This window comes from Salarias fasciatus, chromosome 12 (genome assembly GCF_902148845.1).
Source record: "Salarias fasciatus chromosome 12, fSalaFa1.1, whole genome shotgun sequence".
In the NCBI taxonomy this organism is placed as follows: Eukaryota; Metazoa; Chordata; class Actinopteri; order Blenniiformes; family Blenniidae; genus Salarias; species Salarias fasciatus.
In genome coordinates this window covers 565136-588500 of record NC_043756.1, presented here as the reverse complement: position 1 = coordinate 588500, position 23365 = coordinate 565136, and the positions used below count along the sequence as shown (strand labels likewise).

Below are 23365 nucleotides of genomic sequence, written 5' to 3'. Positions count from 1 at the left end.
GCCTCTAGAGTCAAAACCATGGAAGTTACAGGAAAGAGCTGATTGACTTTACTGATCAGGAGGCCACAAAGGAATTTTTTCTCAAATATGAAAAGATTGGTAAAAGTAATTTTTTGAAATTGCATTGTAATCTTTGCAGACTCCCACAGGTGGCGCTGTAGCATCTATCACAGTCATTCATACTTCAATATAATCAGCATCATGTTGTGTATAATTGATCAAAATTTCAAGACAGTCGGACAAAGTATGTGCTCGTAAGAAATGTTTATGTATTTTTCGGGGGGGTCTTGGCGCCCCCTGCTGGCCAACAGTTATAAATGCATCAACATGGTAATATATGTTTTCTGCTTGTCTTCAGGCATAGAATTTTCCTGCACAGTTTGGTTACTGTGGAAGAATGTGAATGTTTCAGGTCTATGGTAGGGGGCGCTATAGAGTTGAGTTGTATCAAACTTTATAATGCATTACATGAGGACCGTTATGACACAGAACTGACTGTAATCTGAGTGTTCTGGGACAATGCCTGAGCTCCTGAGGGGCTGTCCAAATAACAGGAAATGAAGGCGTTTTTCGACGGCGTGCTGTGAGGAGACCGAGTGACGTATAAAAAAAAAGCTGGCTGATTATTGAAGGTCAATGTGTCCAGATGCAGCGTGCTGAGTTTGGGCTCATTTGGAAGAAAGGAAGTAAGAGTTCAGTTCATTTGAAAAATGAAAAGCGAAATGGCGGCGAATTTTGTGTCCAAGATGGCCGCCTTCCTGTTGGTCCCACAGATTTGAGCCCAGAGAGTTTTCTGTTTGTCCCCTCATGCTCTGTCACTGCTGTGAATTTCGTGTTCCTACGTCAAAATATGCCCACTCTGTGGGCCATAGGGGTCTGACTGTAGGTGGCGCTGTCGAGCCAGTGTTGATCTGTCACTGTGGAGGTATACATTTTATCGAATTTTTCTCCGGGCCGGTCGCGTAGATACCAAAAAAAACCCACATTCAGCTATGTTCAGGGGGTGAAAAATGCATTCTCGTGGGACAAAGAATAATCAGAAGAAACTGAGCAAGAACAATACCCTTCGCCGTTACACTACGTGTTACGGCGATGGAACTAACTACCCAAATAAAGACATGAAATCCTAAACCATATGTAAAATCTGCGAAACCACCCTGCCCATTGCCACTCTTGGTCCAGCCCAGAACCTTCTTAAGTGGCGTCCGTCCCCTGGGGAAATTTCTGGCCGGACACCACTCCTGGACACAAGAGCAGAAGGTGAGAAAAATCTCACACACACACACACACACACACACACACACGCACACACACACACACACACACACACACACTGCAGGTATGTTTGTGTTTCTCATGACTCCCACAGTTCGGGGTTCAGGTTGTTTACAGGCCCGTCATCCGGGGTGACAATGCCCCCCCCCCCCCCCCGCCTGTGCCTCCTTGCCCCCCCTGGCTGTCAGAGGGGTAATTTATTTTTTTCTTATTAAAAGCAAAAGAATTCATAATTTCTTTCGTGTGTCACACTGTGTTCATTCATATTCAGTTAACTGAAATAAATAAAATGTAAAAAAAAAAAAATATTTTAGTTACGGTTCGGCTTCTGTCATGTGACGCGTGCTGCTGCTGCAGACCAGGCGTCAAGGGGGGGCAGACTGCTTCACCCCCTCAGTCAAAATAAATAAATAAAGTTTTCAGTCTATTATGTGCTTAAAAAACAACAGCAAACTCCGCCGGCTTGGTCAGATCAATATGAAGTGTTGTGCTGTTCAAAATTCCAAAAAAGAGGAGACTGCAGCTCTGCTGAAGGAGAGAGCTGCTGATTTATCTTTTGTTTTGTTACTATTTGTGCTTTTCAGCAGTGTGGTTAATGATCATACGTTGTTGGACATGGTGGAACAGGCCTCTGATCTGTGGATGCTGTTTTTGTGTTGCTCCGTTACTTTTTCGCCACCTTTGCGCTACCCCCCCCCCCCCCCCCCCCCCCCCCCCCCCCCCCGCCCCAAATCTGGGCGGGGCGGCTCAGAAGTCTTAAAGGTCTGCCTCTGGCTTTCTCATGTCCAACGCACCTAATATTGTAGTCAATCAGACGTGGCACACAGTTGCATGGGGGCCCATGGCGTGGAGGGGCACTCCCAAGTCACGAAAACAAGAGAGAAAAGAAAAAGAAAAAGAGGGAGGAAAGAAAAATGCGAACGGGCCCTTAATGTATGGTTAACCAAGGTTGATTTAATGTCATAACATAATATTTAAAATCTTCTGAGATCAATTATCCTGTGCTAATTTCATGGGAGGGGCGGTGGGAGCAGTGCCTCCCGGTGTGCCCTGAGTGGGCAAGGATACAGGAAGGAGACAGGTCACAGGTCACACGACAAACACAACTATGGAGAAGCAGAGGCAGAAAAGTGGCTTTCAGAAGCGAAAAAGAAGTGAAGCCAAACAAGAAAAAAGAGCAAAGCTCCCCAAAATAACTGGTTTCTTTATAAAGAAAGACGCTAACAGTTTCAACACGGCCGCGGGGGCCGGGGGGGCCGAGGGGGGCCGAGGGGGGCCGAGGGGGGCCGGGGGGGTACAGTAAGATGAGGAAGAGATGGCGATCACTGAATTTGCAGAGAGAAAAGCCGTTAAAGTGCAACTGTAAGGTCAGCAGAGACGGGCGGGGGTGTTGTATTTAAATGATCCAGAGCTTCTAATCTGTTGTTCTGGAGCGCCGTCACCACGTTGTGTTAGGAAGCTGAGCTGAATGCTCATCCTCTTCTCTTCTTTCTTCTCTTTTTCACACAAGAGCATTTCTAATGACTGACAGACTTTTATGGGCATTTTTTTTTTTTTTTTTTTTTAACCTTCATCTGAGAGTGGTTTTTTTTTTCTGAAAAATGTATAATTTCTGGCGTTGGGGGAACATACGTATAAGAATTCTGCATGAGGGCCCAGTGCTAGGTAAATACGCCACTGTAGTAAATAGTAGTAAATCCCTTGATAGAGGGATTCTTGGGGACCCGAATAAAATAGAAGAGAATGAGAAAGTCGATTATTCTTTATTTGTTACATCAGTGTGGTTTAGTACCAGTTTCATTAAGGTTTTTTTTTCCATTGTCTTTACAATAATTGTGAACCTTTTATTGTAGGACTTGTATTAATAAAGAAAGGATTCTGAAACGTCTGTGTTGAAAGTTATGTTGGTCTTCATATAATCTGAGCAACAAAATAATCCTAAAGTCAACCAGACCCTGCAGATGCAGCGACTACAGTAGTAAGGTTTGGCTGCAGGAGGATTAAATGATGTAATGTGTAGAAAAATCCAGGAAATGCTGTAAGCCACGCCCACTTCTCACATTGTTGACAGCAGTTTAATCTGATCCTGGTAGTTAGCCTGCTGTGGAGCAGCGAGCTGCAGAGGATAAATCACCATGGTGACTGGTCCGGGATAAACTTGGCCAGCTTTTGTGCAACAGACTTGAGGATAACTTCATCCAGGATCACCACAAGATCACCACAGGATCACCACAGGATCACCACAGGATCACCACAGTTTGCTGGCTTAATCCTTATCCTGGTTTTGTGCAATACCCCCCAGGTGAGTTTTGTGTCAGTGAGTAAACGGAGGTGGGAGGCTGAGCTGCTGAAGCAGACACATCGATGACCACCAGGGGGCTCCGTGAGCAGAGCGTGACCGCTGATGGGCGGAGCTAAAGCAGCGTCCCCCAGGCGTTCTGAAGCTTCCGGCAGGGCGTCTGCAGACTGAACTCTGTGAACCACATGTAACGTGATTGGTCCAGCCTGTCACATGACCACATCACATGGCCAGAGGAGGAGCGGTGATTGGCTGATTTATGCAAAACTGCAACTCCTAAAATCAAATCATTAGATGATTGATGAGATAATCAGAGTCTGGTCCAGAAGAACCTGAGACAAAGACCAGAACCTGGTGTGGAACCAGGAGCTTCATATGTTTGTTTCGAATGGGTTCATTAAATTCATTAAATCAAGAACTAAGGAAACTGAAAATAAACACAAAACATATAAAAACAAACTAACAAATATTATCAGAACTGCAAAGAAAGATTATTTATGTAAATTATTGGACAACAATAAAGATAATATAAGAGAACTATGGAAAATACTGAACAATGTAATACATAAATCCAAAGGAAAGGTATGTTACTCCAAGCACTTCACTGTGGAAGGAAAAGAAAATGATAATATGATGGATGTGGCCAATTGCTTTAATAAGTTCTTTGCTAAAGCTCGTGTCCGGAGTTTTGAAAGAGACAGGTTTTTTTAATCCAAAGTCTGGAGGCTCCGCCCTCCCTCTGCTTTCATGAGCGACCAAGCCACGCCCCTTTAATTGTGCACGCTATTATCTGTGGGGTGAAAATGAGAGCCTCTGAGTCCTGCAGCATCCTCCATGTTGAGCTGTTTCCGGTGGATGTTCAGCAGACAGTGGATATATCTGCTGCAGAGCTAACTCTCCTCTGCTGGGCGAGCGGCCGTGCTCTCTGGCTGCTCCACACTTTGACTGACAGCAGGACAAGGCGGAAGCTCGAAGTCTATTGGCTGAAGCTGACCGGCGCTTTTTCGGATAACATGGGGGTCTATGAGACGAAGGCGGGGCTCATAAATACATTTTTATATTGCTTTATGCTGATATTATATTGTAGTATGGAACCAGACTGACACATTGAAGCTCTGTTGAAAAATTATACATACATTGGAAATGAACAGAAACTCCGGACACCAGCTTTAATATTGGAAGTGACCGAGCTGAAAAGATCCCAGATGTGGGGAGCGGCACAGGCAATCATAATTTTATTGATCGAAATCTAAGTTCAATGTTCCTGAGCAGTGAGAGTTGAAGAAAAAGAAGTAATTCAGGTAGTTTCTACATGCAAAAATAAAACATCACGTGATTGCAATGATATTGACATGACTCTTGTCAAAAATGTTATTGAATGTATTTCAAAGCCGCTCACCTACATCTGTAACTTATCTTTTCAAACGGGTACATTTCCGAATCAAATGAAAGTAGCCAAAGTCATTCCACTGTTATAAAGCTGGGGACAAACATTATTTTACAAATTATAGACCAGTGTCATTACTTTCTCAATTCTCCAAAATATTAGAAAAGCTTTTTGTTGCCCGTTTGAATACATTTCTGGAAAAAAATAAAATACTTAGTGAAAGTCAGTACGGGTTCAGGTCAAATAGGTCAACTGCATTAGCACTTTAGATTGTGTTGAGGAAATAGCAAATTCATTGGAGAAAAAAATGTATACAATCGGAATATTCCTTGACCTCCAGAAGGCTTTTGACACCAGTAACCATGACATTTTAATACATAAGTTAGAGAGATATGGGATCCGAGGGAGAGTATTGGACTGGGTAAAGAGCTATCTGACTGACCGAAAACAATTCGTACAACTTGGAGATGTCTGTTCTTTTTTGTTGGATGTTTCTTGTGGTGTCCAACAGGGGGCAGTATTGGGCCCCATTTTTATTTATTCTTTATATAAATGATATATGTAAAGTTTTGGATGTTCTTAAACCGACACTAAGGAACTTTTCAACCTTAATAAAACATTTTAATATCTTTTGTGATGATACATCGACTTACAGCAGCTGAATGACCCTCTGTCAGCCTGAGGGCGTCAGTGTTGCTTCACCTGGACTGAGCAGCTGTGAGGAGGGTGGTAGGAACCCTGCTCACTAAAACACTCCAGATGTGCGGACTGCTTTACGGCATGCGTCACATCATGATAGAACATTGTTTAGCCACCATTAGATTCATGACCTCGTCGCTATCCGTCCTTCACACAGCCACTGGAAACAAATGTAGGCGAGTTCAGTCCGACAGCACGCCACCGGGAGCAGCATGCGCTAGGCCTCATGGGAACTGTAGTATTCCTTCAGGCAAAACACTACTGCTTTTGTCCACTGGCGCCGCCAAAATCAAGGAAAACTGAAAGTTCGTTAGTGTTGCTTTAAAGGGCAACTCCGGTTTTTTGACACCTGGACCTTATTTCTAGGTGTGTCATGCTCATATACTCACTCAGACAAACATCGTGCAGCTCGGACTCCTCCAGAAGTTATTTAGATCCAACCGATGTAGCCGCACTTAGCGGGGGCCATGGCAATGGAGCTTCAGCGCAGGACATCATCTCTGCAAAGTCGCTCATTTCAGCTGTATTTCTTCATCCATCGCCAGTGTTATCATAAAGTCAGCTCGTCTACCGTCTTCAGGTGGGTCAGCTGACAGTTTTCGCTAACTTAGCCACAATTAGCTCGGATGGGAACGCTGCGGAGCTCCTCTCCCCAGCAGAGAGGCACTTTGAGTCGGCCTCGGCTGTCACGGCGCCCCGGCGTCTGACTTCCAGGGGCCGAGTTGGAAAACGGCCCTCAGCTGCTCCACGGAGGCTCCGGACACCCGCGAAGACGCACGGCTTGGTGGAGGGGGCCGTCTAAGTGGCCCCAATCACTGCACCCTTCGGTGGCTCGCCTCTCAGTCTTAACTGCACTTAGTCATCTAACACGACCAAATACATACAAACACACACGTCGGGGGGTCTTGGCGCGCTGTGTAGGGGGGGGGGCTGTTCAGGTGGATGAGACTGCTCGTTTGGCCTCACTCGCAGCACGGTGTGGTTACTGACCCTCAAATTTTAATCGCAAACAACATATACTCCATCAACACTCACGAGACGGTGGGGGGGAAGGGAGGGCAATGGGGTCATCTGCTCCCCCGTTTCCGGATTCCTTCTGGTGGGGGGTGGGGCGGGGGGGGCTGTTGTTTCCCCACAGGCCGGGGGTTTGGAGCGGCTGTGGTTTGGGGGGCTGCTGGCTCTGGGGGGTGCATACCTGTCTGCGGCGGTGGGGTGGGGGGGTGGGGGCGGCAGTTGTGGGTGGCGGGGGGTCCTGAATGTGGGGTTCGGTGTTCCCTTGCCTTCCGGGGGGGTCTCCCACAGGATGTGACAGTTGGATGACGCGGGAATGTGAGTGTGTTTGGGGTAGGATGGACTGTGTGTGTGTGTGTGTGTGTGTGTTCTTGTATTTCTATCCTTGTCGGGGCCAAATGTCCCCACAAGGATAGCAAAACGTGGAACGACGTGCCTTGTGGGGACCTTTTTCCGGTCCTAAGTAGGAGAAACAGTATTTTCTTGACCATGTTGTTGTTACTGAAAAAAGTAAAAGGTCAAAAACATTTCTTTAGGGTTAGGCTTTGTTGTGGTGTGGGTTAGGGTTAGGGTAAGGGTCAGGGTTAGGGGCTAGACATGAATGGGAGTCAATGGACGGTCCCCACAAGGATAGAAATACAAGACTGAGCGTGTGTGTGTGTGTGTGTGTGTGCTTGCTAGCGTGTGCGTGAGAGTGTGTGAGTGTGCTGGAATGTGAGTGTGTGTGTGTGTTTGGTTTAGGGATGAGTGGTTCTATGTGTGCGTGTGTGCATGTGTGTGTGTCAGTATGAGTGAGTGGGTATGAGTGTTGGGTTGGGGCGGGGGGAGTGAGGCGGGAGACGGTGTACTGGCCTGGGGTGGGTAGCCGCCCGTGTGGGCTGGTTCTCCCGGGGGGGTCATGGCCCTCCGCCTGGGTGGGAGGTCGGCTCCTGGGCTCTTGGGCCTCGGGCTCTCGGACGCCCGGGGTGGACCGGCTCCTGCCGGTCGTGGCTCCGCGGGGCCCGGGCCCCGGGACTGCCGGGGTCCCCGGCCGGGGCTTTCCTCTGCCCCGTTTCTGGACCGGAGCGTGGGCGTCTGCCTGGGGGGGCGGCTTGGATCCGGGCTCTGTGATGACCGCCGGCTGTCTGGGCTCTGAGGGCCTCTCTGGCCTGCTTCTGGCCTTCTCAGAGGTCAGAGGTCATATATGCATGATCACTATCACCATCACTGTCACCATCATATTCACATGATCACGTTGATCTTTAATCACTCTTCACATACTGGGTTACCTTGTCTTCTTGTGGTGGTTAGACTAATGGTGATCTGTAGCAGACCTCTCTTGATGCACGCCCCGAGTTTACTACTAGTTACTACTAGTTACTACTAGTTACTACTAGTTACTACTAGTTACAACTAGCTATATTCAAAAAAAAAAAAAAAAAAAAAAAAAAAGGGTTTGTGGTGTCCTTGCATTTCCTTCCTCCCCTACACCTCCTTTTATTTTTGTGGCCTGGTCTGTTCACTAATATGGTTCGGAAAAAAAGAAAAAAAAAATATGTATGGTTCTGTAATTTTCTGTGTTGGTTGTCGGCTCTGTTTTGGTGTTGTCTAGATTGGGGTTTGGGATTGTTCTAGGTTGCGTGTGGTGCGTCGATAACACTGTTTTGTATTGTGACTTTGTACATAGGTTGAGACTCAGTCTCGTCCTGCTGCTAACATTAAAATCTGTTCGGATAGTAAAAGGCTACAATCATACAATATTGCACGCCCCAGCTGCCGAACAGGACAAGGGAAAAAAAAAAAAAAAAGAAAAAGAAGATGCACGGCTCGCGCTGGGCCGCTGGACGTCTCTCCTCGCCGGGAGGAAGCGTATCTCCGCTCCCCGGCGGATGCGTGCTCCACGCCGCCGGAGCTCTGTCCTCAGCGGGAGAATCCAGATCTCCGCCGCCCGGCGGATGCGCACTCCGAGCCAGGCCGCGGGACACCGCCGGAGGCCCCTCTTCCGACCGAAAGGCAACCCAGCGCCGATGGAGGAAAAAATACAGCCGAAATGAGCGACTTTGCAGAGATTATGTCCTGCGCTGAAGCTCCATTGCCGTGGCCCCCGCTAAATCGGTTGGATCTAAATAACTTCTGAAGGACTCCGAGCTGCACCATGTCTGTCTGAGTGAGTATATGAGCATGACACACCTAGAAATAAGGTCCAGATGTCAAAAAACCGAAGTTGCCCTTTAAGTTAGTTTTGTTTGCTGATGACACTGATGAACTATTTTTTGCACTGGGAATGATCTCAAGGCATTAGAGCAGGAAATGAATACAGAATTAAATAAAATTAAATTGTGGTTAGACAGAAACAAATTGTCATTAAACTTGGGGAAAACCAAGTTAATGGTGTTTGGAAACATGGGAACAAATGATGTTGAAATTAAGTTGGATGATAAAATTATTGAAAAAGTAAATGAAATAAAATTCTTAGGAGTATTAATAGATTATAAAATTAATTGGAAATCGCATATAAGTCATGTTCAAAGAAAAGTTTCACGAAGTATTCAGTAATAAATAAGGCAAAACATGACCTAAATAAAAATTAATTGCGTGTACTTTATTGTTAATTAGTTTTGCCATATTTTACTTACTGTGCAGAAGTATGGGGAAATAACTATAGAATAGCGTTACAGCCTCTTGTCATCTTACAGAAGAAAGCAATAAGAATAATACATGGTGTCGGTTACAGAGAACATTCAAACATACTTTTTGCAAACTCTAAATTATTAAAATTTCAAGATATTGTTGATTTATTGACTGCACAAATTGTATTCAGGGCAAGTAAGGACAAGCTTCCAAAAAACATCCAACTTTTATTTTCTAAAAGAGTAGGAGTAGGGTATAATTTACGACATACACATAATTTTAAAGCTAGATGGGCAAATAATAAACAGAAAAGACTTTGTCCTTCAGTTCAAGGGGTAAAATTGTGGAACAAACTGGGACAACACCTCAAAGAATGTCTAAATATGAAATTATTTAAAAAGCAACTTAAAGAAATGACTTTTGAAAAATATATTAAGGAGAATGATTTTTGTATGTAAAAAAGGAAGTGTGTTATTAATTGTACTGTGAACATAATTGTGTAATAATGAAGGTTGTAATATCTTTAGTTAAAGAGTATAAGCAAGGAGGGGTGGGAGATAATAAGTTTTTACTTCACCCCACTCCTTTTCCAGCTGATATAAATGTGTTTTGTTATTGTATTGTGTTGTATTGATTGTAATGATTTTTGTTTACTGTAATGATTTTTGTTTACTGCTGAGCACTGAGAGCGAAATTCTGCTCGAAACAAAACAAACAAACAAACAATGGGTTCCAATGAGACCCGGGCTACACCCTGACCACCCACCCCCCGCTACACCCTGACCGCGTCCTGCAGCAGCTGTCAACACTGACAAGCAGCAGCGATGCCCATTCCGTCAGGGCATGGCAGCTGGAATTTGAAAATGTCTGTGGCTCGATATCTGCTCTAGTGATTTTTTTCAGCTATGTGGAACATGAATTACATATGACTGTATATTGATTATTCATTTTTACATCCATGGCGTCATTAAACATCTGAATTAAAGGTGAGACAACACATACACACACTGTGTAATATTTAGTTGTGAATAAATGTGAAAATTTTTAATCTAAATACTTTGTATGAGATGCAATCTCGTATTTTAAAGCAAGTAAATGTGCAGGGTTTTAATCAAAATTAAATCTTTCTTTACGCTTGTTGTAGTGACGTCATGGCGCACTTAGCCATGAGGCTGCGTCACCCGGAAGTGGTCTCGCTGGGCGGGCATGAGCGGAACTCCAAGATGGCGGAGGATGGGGAGTTTCAGGTAAGCTGGAAGACAGCCGCAGATATTTAATCCCTGTTCCTAAAGATTACAAGATATGGTACGGATTCACCATGCGCGACTAGCTAATATCCGAGGACGCCAGCCCAGGGCTGGAACCAGAGCTGCAGGTAGGAACAGAGCAGATAAATCGGCCGCTTATCGTCCAGTGTTTGGACTCAGTGCTAACAGTTTGTGACTGGCTGTCCGCTAACAGTCCGAAACAAGGAAACACTCACTCTGGGATTGTTGTAAACAACTAACTCCATAGCTGTACATGAATATCCGTGTGTGATGACACCTGTAAAAGAGCCTGGAAGTGAAGAATTGAGATGTATCTAAGAAAATTGGTTAGCACAAAGCCATTATCGCGAGAGTACAGTGGGGAGCTAGCGCGAGACGACACATAAACAACACCAAGAATCCACGGCGTGCGTGAAATGTTCAGCCCCTCACTGCGGCTTCGATTAAAACACGGTTTCGCAGTGTTTATCGGTGTCAGCCTGGCTTTGTTGAGTCCAGCTCCCGGTAGAATCGCTGAGGCGCGGCAGGCAGTCGTGTTTTTATCCCCTGTGTCGACCAGGCAGCACCGCAGGACTCGGGGTTAAGATGAAAAGCATGTCTGGTGTGGGTGGGTGGCAGTGAGCGATGGGATGTGGTCAGTTACAGGTCAGACATCCGGGATCTCAGAGACAAACCCTGAACGCTGCAGGTTTTTGTGATATCGCCACCGTGGAGCCGCACAGATCGCTGAAACCAGCCGTGTCTGCTCCAACACACGCAGAAGGCAGATCCTGGGGATATTTACCACTGCACAACATCTCTCTAGAAACACTGCTGTAAAGACAGTTTTACTGTGTTCAGCAAAACCCAAGTTCATGGCCAATTTACAGGATTCAGGAGCCTTTCCACAGTTTTGTTTTATCCATCATGGCGTTCTAAGGTGGAACTTTTTTTTATTTTGTCGTTTTAGTCACTTTAGTCCTTAATGCAATTTTAATGATTTTCTAAGGAGTTTTTTTTCAAGTGAGCAAAATGAGTCAACAGATATCCATCATAGCAGCTTCAGGAGTTTTCATGGTTTGGAATATTTAAACTTTTTAGCTGCTGCTGATTTGGCCATTTTGAGACTTTTAGCATATTTTAAACTGTTATAGCGTTTTTTTCTTTTTGAAATCATCTTTTTAAGCCACCATAGCCCTTTTTTCTGCCATTTAACACGTTCATCATATTCTGTTCCTGTATACAATACACACACACACACACACACACACACACACACACACACACACACACACACTAGAAGTATTTCATGTGCAATTTAGGGGGTTAAAATCATTGTGTGGAAAGAAGCTGCTGAATAAAGGGTAAAAGAAGACAGCTGTGTTCGAAAAAGAAGCAGAATATTAAATTAGCCGTCAGTAACTACGTCAGTAACTACGTCAGTAACTACTACTGTAATTTAGATTGAATTTGTGAACATAAGGACTTTAACATGTGATTATTTGTTAGTTTAGATAAATATTCACCAGTAAGGAAACGCTCTGCTCCTCCTGTCTGTGACAAAACATTTGAAGGAAAACAATCGTTTGTGGAAGCGAAGCTGCCTTTTGGTTCTAGTTGAACACAGATTTGACCCTGCAGTGACCTGCGTGTGTGTGTGTGTGTGTGTGTGTGTGTGTGTGTGTGTGTGTGTGTGTGTGTGTGTGTGTGTGTGTGTGTGTGTGTCCTCTGAGCAGTCGGCCCTCTAACACAGCCCGTCCTGTCCACTGCTCCACCGCGCCAGTGCCAGCATGAACCTGCAGCCGCCGGCCCCCCTCCTGCCGCCCGTGCACCCTGACGTGCACATGAAGTCTCTGCCGTTCTACGACGTGCTGGACGTTCTCATCAAGCCCTCCAGCCTGGGTCTGTACTGACGGGGCCCGCCCTCATGCCTCACTGGACTGGTTCCACATCAGGGGAATTGTCACTTTTTGTCTCTCAGGTTTAGCTCGTTGCGTTGGAATCATTGTGTTGACTTTAAAGGAGCTAAATAGGGCAGTGACGTGGTGTTGGGGTGTTGGGGAATCAGGAGAAAGACTTGAGCTCAGCTTCTCTGTGAGAGAGAGAGTTTCCTTCCGGCCGGTCACACTAGTCCTGCAGAGCGCTGAGCCGGGGCCAGCAGGACCGCCGGTGGATGGATGGAAGCATGTGACGCTGTTTTGTTTGCAGGAGCCAGCACGGCGCAGAGGTACCACCAGGAGAAATACTTCATCTTCGCCCTGACGCCACAACAAGTGCGGGAAGTGTGCATATCACGGTAAGTCTGTGTGTCGGATGATTTCTCTGGGGAGCAGAGAAGAAGACTGGGACGTTTGTCTCTGGGTTTGCCTGCAGGGACTTCCTCCCCGGGGGCAGAAGAGACTACATGGTGCAGATCCAGCTGAGGTAGGACGCCGCTGCAGCGCCTCACTCATCACTGGTTTCTTGGTTTTATTGAAACTTGTGTCTGTGCTGCCAGGTTCTGCCTGTCTGAGACCAGTTGCCCCCAGGAAGATAATTACCCCAACAGTCTGTGCATAAAGGTCAATGGCAAGCTGTTTCCTCTGCCGGTGAGTGCTCGTGTCCGTGCACGCCCGGCCGGGGTCCCGAGGACGGGCGGTGACGGACGTCTGCGTTCCGCAGGGTTACGCGCCTCCTCCCAAAAACGGCGTGGAGCAGAAGAGGCCGGGCCGGCCCCTCAACATCACCTCGCTGGTCCGGCTGTCCTCGGCCGTGCCCAACCAGATCTCGGTGACGTGGGCGCCGGAGGTCGGGAAGGTGAGCGTGGCGATCGGCCTCCGCCGGGTCCTCTTTGTCCTCCGAGGCGCTCAGCCATTTTCACCACAGCTTTGTTTTTCAGACGTACTCCATGTCCGTGTACCTGGTGAGACAGCTGACGTCCCCACTGCTGCTGCAGAGGCTGAGGATGAAGGGCATCCGCAACCCCGACCACTCCAGAGCGCTAAGTAAAGCTCCACAGCGCTAAACTCCACACTCCAGAGGGCTAATAAAGCTCCACAGCGCTAAACTCCACACTCCAGAGCGCTAAGTAAAGCTCCACAGCGCTAAACTCCACACTCCAGAGCGCTAAACTCCACACTCCAGGGGGCTAATAAAGCTCCACAGCGCTAAAATCCACACTCCAGAGCGCTAAACTCCACACTCCAGAGGGCTAATAAAGCTCCACAGCGCTAAACTCCACACTCCAGAGGGCTAATAAAGCTCCACAGCGCTAAACTCCACACTCCAGAGCGCTAAGTAAAGCTCCACAGCGCTAAACTCCACACTCCAGAGGGCTAATAAAGCTCCACAGCGCTAAACTCCACACTCCACAGCGCTAAACTCCACACTCCAGAGGGCTAATAAAGCTCCACAGCGCTAAACTCCACACTCCACAGCGCTAAACTCCACACTCCAGAGCGCTAAGTAAAGCTCCACAGCGCTAAACTCCACACTCCAGAGCGCTAAACTCCACACTCCAGAGGGCTAATAAAGCTCCACAGCGCTAAACTCCACACTCCAGAGCGCTAAGTAAAGCTCCACAGCGCTAAACTCCACACTCCAGAGCGCTAAACTCCACACTCCAGAGGGCTAATAAAGCTCCACAGCGCTAAACTCCACACTCCAGAGGGCTAATAAAGCTCCACAGCGCTAAACTCCACACTCCAGAGGGCTAATAAAGCTCCACAGCGCTAAAATCCACACTCCAGAGCGCTAAACTCCACACTCCAGAGGGCTAATAAAGCTCCACAGCGCTAAACTCCACACTCCAGGGGGCTAAGTAAAGCTCCACAGCGCTAAACTCCACACTCCAGAGCGCTAAACTCCACACTCCAGAGGGCTAATAAAGCTCCACAGCGCTAAAATCCACACTCCAGAGCGCTAAACTCCACACTCCAGAGCGCTAAGTAAAGCTCCACAGCGCTAAACTCCACACTCCAGAGCGCTAAACTCCACACTCCAGAGGGCTAATAAAGCTCCACAGCGCTAAAATCCACACTCCAGAGCGCTAAACTCCACACTCCAGGGGGCTAATAAAGCTCCACAGCGCTAAAATCCACACTCCAGAGCGCTAAACTCCACACTCCAGAGGGCTAATAAAGCTCCACAGCGCTAAACTCCACACTCCAGAGGGCTAATAAAGCTCCACAGCGCTGTACACACAGAGCCATTTATATATGTGCGTAGAGGAGAGGAGAAGCTTCGTCAGTGAAACGGGAGATTAATCCTGTAAAGGCTGAATTCTGCATTCTGAGGAGATTTCGCAAAACAGGAGATTCACACATTAATTCTGAAAAAACTCCTACTAGCTTAATGCTAACTTGTATGGGAAAACCCATTCACATGCTAACTGTTAGCACAATAGTCAGAAATTGCTGGAAGAAATTCAGCTGATCAACATTTCAGTTACTCAATATAAAACACAAACTCTAATTATCTCAGTGCTAACAGGCAGATATTTTCCTCGCTCAGAAACAGACCAGCAGTCATGAAAAACTCTGAAAATGCTGCTATCAGTCTACAAAACGCAAACAGGAAGAAGCGAGGGAAGCCCCAGAGGCTGTGTTCTCTGAGCTGGACCCTGATTCCCGATATGGCTCTGTTTGCACCATTATATTATATTATATTATGTTTTGACCAAAATATTCCCACTTTAACTCCAAATAAACATCAGTAACCGGCCTCTTGGTCTACTGACAATAGGTATCGGCCCTGAACAAACCATGTGGGTCTGTGTCTCTAAACTCACGTTGAGCTCAGAGCTGACCCTCCTTCAGTCCTGGTTCTGGTCCATCAACACTCCTCTGAAGCTGCTTCTCTTCAGGTTCTGCTTTCTCAGTAAGATAAACCAGTGCTGCCCTGCAGGGGGCCAGTAGCTTTGGTTCTTGTCATTTTGAAGTTGAGATTGAGACATTTATTGATTGTTGTTCTTTTATTCCTATTTCAGTACCTTTGGAATAAAATACACAGTATACTCTGATTTCTTTATTCTTTAAAATGAGAAGCCAGTCATAAAAATGAAGTTTCATTGGATGTCTGCAGAGGTTTTCTGCTGGGTGGGGGTGATTCCTGTGTTTCTGCTGGGTGGGGGTGATTCCTGTGTGTTTCCTCTGGGTGGGGGTGATTCCTGTGTTTCCTCTGGGTGGGGGGGATTCCTGTGTTTCCTCTGGGTGGGGGTGATTCCTGTGTGTTTCCTCTGGGTGGGGGTGATTCCTGTGTTTCCTCTGGGTGGGGGTGATTCCTGTGTTTCCTCTGGGTGGGGGTGATTCCTGCGTTTCTGCTGGGTGGGGGTGATTCCTGCGTTTCCTCTGGGTGGGGGTGATTCCTGTGTTTCTGCTGGGTGGGGGTGATTCCTGCGTTTCCTCTGGGTGGGGGTGATTCCTGTGTTTCCTCTGGGTGGGGGTGATTCCTGTGTGTTTCCTCTGGGTGGGGGTGATTCCTGTGTGTTTCCTCTGGGTGGGGGTGATTCCTGTGTGTTTCCTCTGGGTGGGGGGTGATTCCTGTGTTTCCTCTGGGTGGGGGTGATTCCTGTGTGTTTCCTCTGGGTGGGGGTGATTCCTGTGTGTTTCCTCTGGGTGGGGGTGATTCCTGTGTGTTTCCTCTGGGTGGGGGTGATTCCTGTGTGTTTCCTCTGGGTGGGGGTGATTCCTGCGTTTCCTCTGGGTGGGGGTGATTCCTGCGTTTCCTCTGGGTGGGGGTGATTCCTGTGTTTCTGCTGGGTGGGGGTGATTCCTGCGTTTCCTCTGGGTGGGGGTGATTCCTGCGTTTCCTCTGGGTGGGGGTGATTCCTGTGTTTCTGCTGGGTGGGGGTGATTCCTGTGTTTCCTCTGGGTGGGGGTGATTCCTGTGTTTCCTCTGGGTGGGGGTGATTCCTGTGTTTCCTCTGGGTGGGGGTGATTCCTGTGTGTTTCTGCTGGGTGGGGGTGATTCCTGCGTTTCCTCTGGGTGGGGGTGATTCCTGTGTTTCCTCTGGGTGGGGGTGATTCCTGCGTTTCCTCTGGGTGGGGGTGATTCCTGTGTGTTTCCTCTGGGTGGGGGTGATTCCTGTGTGTTTCCTCTGGGTGGGGGTGATTCCTGTGTTTCCTCTGGGTGGGGGTGATTCCTGTGTTTCCTCTGGGTGGGGGTGATTCCTGCGTTTCCTCTGGGTGGGGGTGATTCCTGCGTTTCCTCTGGGTGGGGGGTGATTCCTGTGTGTTTCCTCTGGGTGGGGGTGATTCCTGTGTTTCCTCTGGGTGGGGGTGATTCCTGTGTTTCCTCTGGGTGGGGGTGATTCCTGCGTTTCCTCTGGGTGGGGGTGATTCCTGTGTTTGTGCCGTCTCCCTGCAGTTAAAGAGAAGCTGACGGCCGATCCGGACAGCGAGGTGGCCACCACCAGCCTCCGGGTCTCCCTCATGTGTCCGGTAAGTCCAGCATGGGGGACGGATGTCCTGAAAGGACGGACGTCCCGGTGTGTGGCGGTGAGCGGAGGGTGAGGCTGTGGTGTGTGTGCGCTGCAGCTGGGGAAGATGAGGCTCACCGTGCCCTGCAGAGCGGTCACCTGCTCCCACCTGCAGTGCTTCGACGCGGCGCTCTACCTGCAGATGAACGAGAAGAAGCCCACCTGGATCTGCCCCGTGTGCGACAAGAAGGCGGCGTACGAGAGCCTGATCATCGACGGGTCAGCCTCTGGACCGCCGCCGTGGTTCCCCGGAGCGCCGTGTGTGGCGGTTCCTGTCTGCTCTGACCCGTCGCCGTGTCCGTTCTCTCTCCAGCCTGTTCTTGGAGATCCTGAACGACTGCTCGGACGTGGACGAGATCAAGTTCCAGGAGGACGGGACCTGGTGCCCCATGAGGCCCAAGAAGGAGGCGCTCAAAGTCTCGTCCCAGTCGCTCCCGAAGACTGAGGGTGAGTCCCGAACGCCGTCGTGCTGATCATGTGACCCGAGGTCCCAGTCAGTAAACTGGGCAAGCAGAGACCCATCCAAGATGGCGGCCGTGGTCTTTATTGGCACTTTTCCACTTGTCCTGGCTTGGCACTGCTCTGCACGGTTGGCCTTGCCCTCTCTCGGCCCCGGACGTTTGTCATTATACAGAATACCGAGTCCAGCAACAAGCTAAAGACAAGCGCAGAATCCGTTAGCTTCAATAGCTAGTCAGCTAGCTCTGCCTGCACACAGGAGGCCACGGCTTTACCTGCAGTCTCGTGAACACTGATTATCTTGTGGCAAATTGAACATTCCAGATTAGCAATACAACGGCAAAAAAAAAAAAAAAACTCAAATAATAAGATGTGAGCAACGACGGGATGGGAAAAAAAACACAGGAGCCAAGATGGCGGAGTCAGAGCAGCCGAAAACTGCAGCCTGTACTTTTCTTTTTAAAAAAAATCCACCAAAAAACTGTGTGGATGTAAAAGAAAAGCCAGAGAGCGAGGATGGAAGCAGAGGAGAAGACCAGAGCTCCGTGGTCGGTAGTTTGGTCTTTGTGATCTCACCTCCTAACCTGGCAGAAGACATCTTCACATGTCAGTCTGGGATTTCACTGACAAATCTGTTCGGGGAAGGAGGGACTTCCTGTAGAACTCTTTGCGTTCATTGGACGGAAGGACACAGTGCTGCCTAACCATGTTTGGTTTCAGCCAGTCACTGCAAAGAAACAAACCCGCACCACCCAGTGGTGGACGGTGGTACTGCAGCAGAGCAGGGGCGGACAGCGCCGCTCTGTCACCCTGCTGCTGCTCCTGTCGGGGTCAGGACTGAACACTGCCACCTGGTGGAGTGTTGATCTGTCCTCTGTCCTCTGCTCTGTCCCCTGTCCTCTCCCCTCCCCGCCTCGCCTCAGCCTCGGCTCCGCCGCGCCAGCCGTCGGCCCCCCAGCCCGCCGAGCCCAGCCCCTCCAAGAAGGCCGACGTGATCGACCTGACCTTGGAGACCTCGTCCTCCTCGGAGGACGACGGGGACTCGGACCCTCCGCTGAAGAAGCGCTGCGTCTTCCTCTCCAAGACGGAGGAGATGCACAGCAAGGGGTGAGGAGCTTCCGCGGGTTGACCTCCGACCTCCGCGACTCCGCCCGCTGCTTCCTGACGCTCGGTCCTCTCGCCGCTGTGTCCTCAGGGTGTTGAGCTACCAGCCCACGGTGCGAGTGCCCAGCGTGCAGACCCTGGACCCGGCCTACCTGGCCTCCTCGCTGGCGGACTTCGCCGTGCCGTTCCACCCCTCCACCCTGGCCTCCATCCCCACGGACATGCAGAGTACGGACAGACCGGGACACACCGGGACAGATCGGGACAGACCGGGACAGACCGAGACACACCGGGACAGACCGAGACACACCAGGACAGCCCGGGACAGACCGAGACACACCGGGAGACACCGGGACAGACTGAGACACACCGGGACACACCAGGACAGACACACCGGGACAGCCCGGGACAGACCGAGACACACCGGGACACACCAGGACAGACACACCGGGACAGACCGAGACACACCAGGACACACCAGGACAGACGCACCGAGACACACCGGGACAGCCCGAGACACACCGGGACACACCGGGACAGACCGAGACACACCGGGACACACCGGGACAGACCGAGACAGACACACCGGGACAGACCGAGACACACCGGGACAGACCGAGACAGACACACCGGGACAGACCGAGACACACCGGGACACACCGAGACAGACACACCGGGACAGACCGAGACACACCGGGACACACCGGGACAGACCGAGACACACCGGGACAGACCGAGACAGACCGGGACGCCGTCTGCACGCTCCTCTGCTCTTCACTGAGTCTTTCTCTCTTCCTCCTGCAGGTTTGGAGTTGTTCTCTTTGCTTCAGGCCGACCCTCAGGTACCTGTATATCGTCATGGAAACGCTTCTGAAGAGCGGGGGGCCAGTCCTGGTCCTGGACCCCCAATCCAGCATGTGTGTTCTCGGGGTTCTGTCAGGTGGTTAGAGTCAGGCGTGTTGAAGCAGGGACAGAGCTGGACCGGCTGGATCGGGGGTCCAGGACCAGGACCGGCCCCCCGGTCTATGAATACACCCAGGTCCTCATGCTCAGAGCCCGGTGCTGGGAGCCCGGTGCTGGGAGCCCGGTGCTGGGAGCCCGGTGCTGGGAGCCCGGTGCTGGGAGCCCGGTGCTGGGAGCCCGGTGCTCGGAGCCCGGTGCTCGGAGCCCGGTGCTGGGAGCCCGGTGCTCGGAGCCCGGTGCTCGGAGCCCGGTGCTGGGAGCCCGGTGCTCGGAGCCCGGTGCTCGGAGCCCGGTGCTCGGAGCCCGGTGCTGGGAGCCTGGTGCTCGGAGCTCGGTGCTGGGAGCCCGGTGCTCGGAGCCCGGTGCTGGGAGCCCGGTGCTGGGAGCCCGGTGCTCGGAGCCCGGTGCTGGGAGCCAGGCCCGGACCAGGATCAAACATCCTGGAACCACCTGGAGGGTTTTTCAGGGCTGCATTACTGACCTGACCAGCAGGCCAAACGCTGAGCAGCAGAACGCTTCCAGGAAGGCAGCATGAGCAGAGTGTTTACCCTCAGAGGGTCAAAGGTCAGGCTGGATCCCGTTTGTGGATTGTGTGGAACAGTCCCATGTTTCCCAGAGGTCTCCTCTCTGGTGCCACTGTCGGTGGAAACTGAAGGTCCTGATTTCCACTGTCCCAGAACAGACCGGACAGGAGCGCATCGCCTTCACTGACCCCAGTGACCCCAGCTGACCTCAGCTGACCTCCCAGCTGGCCTGACCTGACCCTGCTTTGACCTGCCCAAACCCTGCTGACCTGCCCTGACCCTGCTGACCTGCCCTGACCCTGCTGACCTGCCCTGACCCTGCTTTGACCTACGTTGACCCTGCTGACCTGCCCAGACCCAGCTTTGACCTGCCCTGACCCTGCTTTGACCTGCCCTGACCCTGCTTTGACCTGCCCTGACCCTGCTGACCTGCCCTGACCCTGCTGACCTGCCCTGACCCTGCTGACCTGCCCTGACCCTGCTGACCTGCCCTGACCCTGCTGACCTGCGTTGTGGTTCCGCAGCACTACCGGCCTCAGATGTTCCTGGAGAACCTGAGCGGCGGCGTCCCGGCGGCGGCGGCGGCGGCCAGCACCAGCTCGGTGGTGTCGTCCTCCAGCAGCCACTACGACACCGGCAGCCACGAGACCCGGGTCATCATGGGAGGGGGCGGAGCCGGGGGAGGGGGCGGGGCAGACACCAGCATCTCGGACATCATTTCACTAGACTGACCCCCTGACCCCGCCCCTCCCCGGACCCTCCCTCTTTTCTACGCTTGTGGACGACCCCCTCCGTCTCCGTGGTATTTATTGGATGTTTCTTCGTCCCGACCAGGAACCTGAATAGTTTGACACCGGTGGGGGCGGAGCCTGCCGGACTCACGGTGGGGGCGGAGCCTGCAGGACTGCAGCAGCACTCACACCTCTACAGGTCTGGTCATTTGACACCTGCCTCTATGCGTTTCCATGGTGATGGCCGCAGCAGGCTGCAGGTTTCAGTGAAACAGACGTGGTTCCTCTGGAGAGACCACTTCCTGTCCGTCTCCGTGGAGGACTCCGCTGTGTCCACGGCTCTGAACTTCCCTCAGCAATAATAGCAGCGGCCCCGCCGCCTGGCTCTTCTTCTGTGGTGTCCTCCTCGGTGATCTGCAGACCTGCCGGAGATCTTCAGGACGTTTGTGGACACGCCGCATCGGCAGCTTGTAATTTGACACCAGCCGGTTCGTCTTTTATCTGGACTCATTTTTTTAATTCCAGTTCTGCATTTATCAGGAAGCATCCCTCCTCCTTCCATCGTTCACTTCCCTCCTGGAGTTGATTCCTGTTTTTCGGTCTTCTCCCAGGGTTTTGTCTTTCAGGTTGGAATTAGAGGAAATGTGAGTGCAGATTTCTTGAGGTTCTGGAGCTTTGAAGTTTCTTCTCGGATGAAACGTCCCTGAGCTTCTGAGAAATCTGCAGTCCTCTGTTTCACTTCAACGTTCTGACTTTTCTCAGAGTTTCGACTGTATTCCTAAAATCGGTTTGGATTATTTTTAAATTTGTACTTCAGATTCTGGTGTGGATTCCCGTCGTGCTCTGCAGCGCCGCCTAGTGGTGGCTGCACTGGCCTCTGGGCGGCTCTGCGGAGGGAACGGCTGTAAGCCGCGGCTCCTGACTCTCATGGTTTTTCTAAATGAAACTGAAATCAAGGTGAATTTAAGTTTCTGTCGGAGCTGGAAGTCGGTCGTGTCTTCATGATTATGGGTCAGAATCGGTTCTGTTCAGAACATTCAGCTCCACCCAGAATTCATTTCATTCAATAAAGAATTGATGGTCAGAATTTGACAGAAGTTGTGAGGTTAAACTGAACAGATGGAGAAGAGCTTCATGAGAACCGACCTCAGCTTTATGGGAGCTTCAGTCTCACGTCTTTAGAGGAAGAATGTCTTCATTTAGAGAGACAGCCGACGTGTTGGACGAGTCCGGGACAGACGTTCAGAGCGGTTCAGTAAGCTGAACAATCCCAGACTGTTTCCTTTTCTCTGTCTTCTCACCGTTCAACTGTCTTTCTTTGTGTTTTCATTTGTGACTTGAATAAAAATGATGAATAGTTTTCTTAGAATTTGAACTTGTCCTCTGGAAGTTTGTCCTCGGTGACGTTTGAAGGACGCAGGACAGAGAAGTGTCCTCGTGTCATTAAACTGGGTCTGTCCCCCTCCACCCAGTCCGGCTGAAGGACCGTCCCCCTCCACCCAGTCCGCCTGAAGGACCGTCCCCCTCCACCCAGTCCGCCTGAAGGACCGTCCCCCTCCACCCAGTCCGCCTGAAGGACCGTCCCCCTCCACCCAGTCCGGCTGAAGGACCGTCCCCTTCCACCCAGTCCGCCTGAAGGACCGTCCCCCTCCACCCAGTCCGCCTGAAGGACCGTCCCCCTCCACCCAGTGAGAGTGTGGGTGGAGCTCAGACTGAATGGAGGGTGTGAACCTGTTCTGTGTCTGTGTCTCTCTGTGTCTCTCTGTCTCTCTGTGTCTCTCTCTGTGTGTCTCTGTGTGTCTGTGTGTGTCTCTGTCCTCCTGCCAGCTGCTGTTGGCTTTCGCACCACCACGTTACTCACAGGTTGTGGATGAATTCCCTGAAACCAACGGTGAAATATGTGTATTTTTGCAGAGAATTGTAGTAATACACAGTCTGCGTGTGTGTGTGTGTGTGTCCATCATGAGGACTGGATTGTCCACTCGTCTCCTGTCCACCACCCCACCCCCACCTGCTCCAGTCCACTAGCCAGGAGTGATACCGCTGTGAGCCACCGGGTGGGGCTGCAGGCCAGGCCGGCCTCCGCCCTGCCTCCACCCGGCTCCGTGAGGCAGCAGCAGGTGGAGGGACGCCACAGGCCGGCCTCCACCCATGATTGATTGAGGACAGTGATGAGCTGGTCTTCATTAGAGGTGGAGGCTGAGGGTCCATCTGGTCCCTGTGGGTGGAGGGGTCAGCACCACCTGGCTGGAGGCCCGCAACGGGCCGCTCCGCAGGCCGGAGTCCGGCCGGAGAGCCCACTCAGACCAGCGCCTCCGTCAGGAGGTGGAGGAGCCGGGATCAGCCGTCCAGTCCGTCTCCAGCAGAGCTCAGAGTGGTGGACGGGAGAGACCTCCAAGACAGATGCCCAACCTGGGGGCCCGGGACCCACAGAGGACACCAAAAGGTGTGGGGGAGAAAAGCTTCACTAACCCCACAGGTACATTATTCTATTCAGAACACAGTTAAGTGTCTCACTCAGGAGGAAGTTACCCTCTGAGCCGGACTGGAAACCAGAGTTCTTCTCTGGAGCAGACTGTAAGAGAAACCAGAGTCTGGA

General features: G+C 50.7%; 2 protein-coding genes across 4 annotated transcripts in view; both read left to right on the top strand.

The window, feature by feature from the left end:
• Positions 1 to 10482: 10482 nt before the first annotated feature.
• pias2 (protein inhibitor of activated STAT, 2) lies at positions 10483 to 22135 on the top strand. 3 transcript variants are annotated; one of them, XM_030105130.1, is made up of 14 exons: positions 10483 to 10528; positions 12265 to 12430; positions 12737 to 12824; positions 12902 to 12952; positions 13026 to 13116; positions 13190 to 13324; positions 13407 to 13512; positions 16874 to 16947; positions 17044 to 17204; positions 17299 to 17432; positions 18368 to 18551; positions 18640 to 18776; positions 19353 to 19390; positions 20870 to 22135. In XM_030105130.1, the coding sequence occupies exons 2-14, from the start codon at positions 12319 to 12321 to the stop codon at positions 20879 to 20881; spliced, it is 1323 nt and encodes a 440-aa protein (XP_029960990.1). In that variant the 5' UTR covers positions 10483 to 10528; positions 12265 to 12318; the 3' UTR covers positions 20882 to 22135. The 3 variants fall into 3 exon arrangements, with proteins under 3 accessions (XP_029960990.1, XP_029960987.1, XP_029960989.1); XM_030105127.1 differs by having other exon boundaries at positions 20560 to 22135; XM_030105129.1 differs by lacking the exon at positions 10483 to 10528 and adding an exon at positions 10636 to 10656 and having other exon boundaries at positions 20560 to 22135.
• Positions 22136 to 23169: 1034 nt separating this feature from the next.
• Positions 23170 to 23365, top strand: part of arid3c (AT rich interactive domain 3C (BRIGHT-like)) — a 68591-nt gene continuing 68395 nt past the window's right edge. Inside the window, exon 1 of the mRNA XM_030104101.1 lies at positions 23170 to 23245. Coding sequence (XP_029959961.1) covers positions 23170 to 23245 — 76 coding nt within the window. The remainder of the gene's footprint in view (positions 23246 to 23365) is intronic.

Excerpts from the sequence above, each read along its gene's own strand:
- pias2 (XM_030105127.1), top strand. The coding sequence starts at position 12,319 with ATGAACCTGCAGCCGCCGGCCCCCCTCCTGCCGCCCGTGCACCCTGAC. Across the intron at positions 12,431-12,736 it reads CATCAAGCCCTCCAGCCTGG|GAGCCAGCACGGCGCAGAGG; the intron begins GTCTGTACTGAC and ends TTTTGTTTGCAG. Across the intron at positions 18,552-18,639 it reads GAGGAGATGCACAGCAAGGG|GGTGTTGAGCTACCAGCCCA; the intron begins GTGAGGAGCTTC and ends CTGTGTCCTCAG.